This window comes from Apaloderma vittatum, unplaced genomic scaffold (genome assembly GCF_000703405.1).
Source record: "Apaloderma vittatum isolate BGI_N311 unplaced genomic scaffold, ASM70340v1 scaffold32762, whole genome shotgun sequence".
NCBI lineage: Eukaryota > Metazoa > Chordata > Aves > Trogoniformes > Trogonidae > Apaloderma > Apaloderma vittatum.
Window position 1 is genome coordinate 4,499 of NW_009704642.1, and position 5,136 is coordinate 9,634.

Sequence of the window (5,136 nt, forward strand, 5' to 3'; positions counted from 1 at the left end):
AGAGACAGGTTTCAGGCCCTGACCTGAACCCGTACGAGTGCAAAACCAGTCTGGGGCTGGGACAGGTTCGAGAAGCACGACGGACTGGATGTGATTTTGGCAAAGTTAAACAGTAGTATTGCTCTCACGCCCTCTCTCCCCTCCTTTCCAGAAAGGCATAGGCATCAAAGGAAGGTGCAAATCCAAAGCAACTTCATGTGGCATCAGTGTGCTCAGGGTCAAGCTGATCTCCCTAAGAAGTCCTAGTGAAGAAAAGGGCCTTAGGAATATAAATCTGCAAACCAATTGTTAGTTAAATGGTTTTCAGGTCTTAAAATGCAGATTTATTTATTTTTTTCCTCATCAGAAGGAAATTAGCTCATCCCACCTCCAAGGCTGGTTTTCCAGGATAGGTTGTAACAAGGAGCCATACCAAGTGCCCCTCTGCCTCATGAACAGATGCTAATTGCTGCAGAGCTTCAGGGCTAATGAGAGATTTTCAGCTTTGTGGGGGGACAAAGCCCATGAAAGTCGTGCCTAGAGAAACCCCGGTTATGCCAAGCAGAGATTTAATTAGCACCTTGCGATATGGCATATCCACACCACCAGAGGCAGAGCTGCTCAGCAGTTCTCCTCCAAAACGGCGCTAATTAAAGACTTTTATCACATAACATCACTGTACAGCATGTACAGGGCATGATGCTCCAGCCAGACCCTCTGCTGCCCAACATCTGTGGAGGGCAAAGTCTTTGGGGAAAGCAGAAGCACGCAGAGGATGAACCGTGAGAAGCTCACAGTTGTCAGAGCACATCAAAATTGCACACACACCAAAGAAAATCCCCAACAGTTCTGGGATTTTGAGGAGTTCCCTCCGTCTTTTAAACGGCAGGCAAGAAGCATTTTTAAAAGCAGGTCAGGGATGCACCCTGCAAGGAGTGGTCCAGCTGTGGCTGGCAAGAATTGAATCCAATCAGCGCTCTTTATCCATTTTAAAAATCAACTTTCACATCAGCTGCATGGAAAAGCCCAGACGACCATCGCAAAATCAGACCCAGGACAACACTGTGAGTGCCTCCCTTCGCACGCTTCCAGCTGATTTGCTTGTGGATGTGCGTACATAAAAAGAAGATGCTGGCAGCTGCAAACCCATTGAAAAAAAAAAAATCTGTCTATTAAGGAAACATTCACCCTTAAAACACACCTTGCTTCTTAACTTGCCAAAATACAGAGACGAGGGAAATTTAGATGATGACAATATGGAGCAATTAAATATGTAACCACGTGGGGGACCCAACGCTAGAGCGTGCAGTGTAGGAAATAACCTCTCGCTGTGGACAATCGGCTCCATAACACAGCAGGATCTCTCTCTTTGAGCCCCAACAGAAACACTGAAGAACTGGATGAGTCATTTTTTGGCTCCTGGAAATGCGTGAAGCTTCCTAAGAAATCCTCAGTGAAGGCAGAGAGCTAAGCAGCAAACACACTGAGTTTTGAAGAAAGAAAAAAAATGTAAATTATAAGAATCTTATTATTCTCCAATAATAAGAATACTATTCTTCTTCAATAATATTATTCTCAGGCATGGAAGTAACAACAAATATTCCTCTGTGTGGCTTAGCCGAGTGTGAGAAATTTTAGACAAAGTCCTTTTGCTTTTTCTTTTTAAAAAACTCACAACTTACTGTATTTATTTTGACAAGAGGAATAAAATTCGGAAACATCTCAACAAACACAAGACCGAAAAACATCATAAATCATTTAGTTAATTTACTAAAGAGCAAAAATACAGTACATACAAGACTCAAACAGTTCAGAATTTTATACAAAAGCCAGACAGTAATCAATTGCATTAAAAATATATATCAATCATTACCTGACCAATTTGACACTGGCATTTGCCCCATTATTAAAAGGCACAAAAGACTGAGCAATGAGAATGTTCAGTACCACGTCCGTTATTGTCAGTAAATTCATCAATATTAGCATAAAAAAACCCCACACATTTAATATTCACCACGTAGATCAGTAAGAAACCTTTTTTTGGAAGGAGTAAGAAAATAAAGTTGGAAAGGACAAACACTGAAATGAAGCATCCCCAAGATGCAAAGGCTCTTCCTAGAATTCTACCCTTCAAAGTCTTCCCACAATGGTTTTCCCTGCTGTGCTATCACTTGGCAATCATTAAAAAAAACAAACCCCAAAAAATAAAATTAAAAGAGTTAATGATCCACAAGCCCACCTTCCAGCAGCATTGCAGTACGGCAGCAGCATCATCGACATCCCTTCTAGTGTGTCTTCGGTTGTGGGCACACCGAGAGCAACAAGGCAACACCCACAGTCTGTAACAGCTTGCGCAAACCAGAGAACGGGTGGATTTGCCTTTTTTTTTTTTTTTTGCCTTTTTTTTTTTCCTCCCACTGGATTCGAGGTTTCTGAAGTCACCCCGGGTAACACATGCAGCAGCCAGCTCCAGAGAAGTCAGGCGCAGAGCTCTGTTCTTCAAACAGTCTTTCGCTCATCTTGTGCTCGGTGATGATATCTTCCACCCGAGTGATGTAAAGTAAGGACAGCAACACTCCCAGAAACTGCGAAAGGAAGGGGCATTTCCAGTCAGAGATTAAATACTGCTTATCTTAATGCTTCTCGCAGCAGTTTTTGCAAATTACATACACATACATCCGATATATGGGCAGGTACACAGTATATATACAGACAGAAACTCACATTGTTATGCTTCTTTGCATAGAGGGGCATAAACGGATCACTTTTGTGAAGAGCTATACAACAGAAAAATTACCATCCCACTGCCTTGGAGCATTAAAAAGTCTTGGTGGATGCAGCTCAGCAGGGAGAGGATTCAAAAAATCCCAAGCAAAAACCAAACTAACCCACGTATCACAGTAGCTGCTAAAATTTCTGCTCAGAATGCTACTAAATTGCTGGAAGGCCACCTCAGCTTATCAGTTATGTTCAATTTAAATAAAAAATGCTAATTAAGTATAGTCACACCGTAGCAACAAATCAGATCCTCCCTTTGCTGGGTAACGCGCTGGCTCCTCCTTACCTGGGGTAGCAATATTCCGAGCAGCACGCCAGCCATGATGCTGTAGTTGTCCAAAAACCAAATGAGCACGGCATTCGTGCACCCACGGACATATATAACGTCCTGAATGCTCAGGCGCTGTGGAACAACAGAGCAAACACGTTCAAACAGGCGGTTGCACCAGCGCATGGGCATGGAAACACGTAACAACGCAAAATTCAGGCTGGCAAATCTGGTCCTCCTTCCCATCCACTGAATTTAACAGAGACCCCATTACTAATTCTACCGTCTGTTTTTAAGCTGCTCTGCACCTGAACAAGTTATTTTATTTCATTTTTTAAATCTTTTTCTTTGAAACTACTTGTCTGACAGAAATGCACTAGATTCTCATTTTAGATCGCTTGGAAAGTAAAGGAGTCTCTCTTTCATCTCTGCTTCCAAGCTGTAAGTACGGCAGCAGAAAACAGAAAAATATAAACCACGGAACTGGGCGCTTTGCAACAGACTCTAAAAAAAAAGGTCAGGAAAAGTGGATTTCGGCTTTAGCCCCGCAAGCTGCACAGCACCATGACCCCAACTCATAATATAGAAAGCACTTGAGGTTGCAAAGAGTCCTGGGCAGATGAATGGGGTGAAGTTAAGCATATGCTTAAGTGCTTTGGGTGTTAGAGCCAGGCTGCGGCGTTTAGGTGATTAAGCCATAAATCAGTGAAACTAAATGAAGACAGGTCATACGGGAAGATAACCAGTAATCCCCAAAACCAACAACTGAAGCCGGCAATTGTCCGCCAAGTGTCTCAAGTGAGCTGGGGAGAAGGGCTTTTTCAGACCAGCTAGGAGTGGAGAACTCCAGGCAGATCTAATTACCGATTTTTCTTCTTAATTACTCTGCAATTAGTGCCTCGAGCCAGCAGCTTCTACACTAGAGTCACCAGGGCTATTCCCAAGAGGGAAGGCTGAAGGAGGAGGTGGCCCCATCCCGTTCCTGGAGGGAGGGAGGAGAGGGCTGCCAACACAACCCGGGAATTCCCACTCTACTTCCAGGAATAACTATTTACAGGCTTCAAATTAAAACATCCGCTACTGGGACATAAAATACTTAGAAACAGCTAAGTTGGCTTTACCAAAATCAGTTTTACTCAGTGAGGAACTTTGGCTTTTAAGTATTAGAAGCTTTCCGCAGGTCAAGTGACTGCTCAAAAGTAAGAAAGCAGCTCTCTTGGCGTTAATTGTGCAGTTAGCATTAAGGGGCATGAGCTGTGGGAAGACTTGCTCTGTGCACGCCAAACAAGGAATTTGTGGAAGACATGAAGAAGCGAAGACACCACAATCAAAAAAGGATGGGGCTTCTACTATCTCTTCGGGAAACCCATGCCAGGGTTTCACCACCTTCGTTGTCAAAAACGTGTCTTCCTCATATCTAAATCTCTTTTAATTTACAACCATTAACCCATATAACTGACCAAAAAAAACAAGCAGGGAAGCACAACCCTTTGCCACGACAGGACGGACACTGGTTACGCTACCTCTTTGTCAATGGTTTTGTATCCACACATGGTGTTGATAATGCCTGTCTGAAAAGAAAAACAACAAGTATCAACAGCAGCAGAACACAAAAAACACCTCCCAAAAGTATTTTCACTCTCCTTGTGTTCATCCACCTCATACAACAGCAACAACAGGGTTACTTCCCAGGCCAACATCGGTTTCTTCCAGCAGCCCCAGGGTCAGATTTAGATAGAGGTCGACATGATTTTAAAGAAAACAGTATTGCCAGCGTGTCACGACATAAGGCATTCAACCATACTGTCCTGGTTTGAACTAAACAGAACTGACTCTATTCAGTGCTTTTTACTTTTGAGCAAAACCAGCATGGCACCAGAAACAAAAGCTAGCTACAAGCTGTACACCACAGCTGTTTCCACAGAAAACCCAGCTGGTTTTAATTTTGAGGCCTTAATAACTCAATACATCTTATTAAGAAAACCAGGGGTTGACATCATGCCATCATGATGACAAATTAAATCTCAGACATATCTAAACCCCTAAAAAGGTCCAATACTATGACTGCTTACATGAACATTTTACAAGATCAAGTTTATTATATTTTATAT

The 5,136-nt window shown here is 42.7% G+C and overlaps 1 protein-coding gene across 1 annotated transcript; it reads right to left on the reverse strand.

The window, feature by feature from the left end:
- Positions 1-2,417: 2,417 nt before the first annotated feature.
- LOC104270687 (tetraspanin-15-like) lies at positions 2,418-4,725 on the reverse strand. The gene is made up of 3 exons (XM_009865119.1): positions 4,549-4,725; positions 3,044-3,160; positions 2,418-2,564 (listed from the first exon to the last, which is right to left on the reverse strand). The coding sequence occupies exons 1-3, from the start codon at positions 4,723-4,725 to the stop codon at positions 2,418-2,420; spliced, it is 441 nt and encodes a 146-aa protein (XP_009863421.1).
- Between the last annotated feature and the right edge of the window lie 411 nt (positions 4,726-5,136).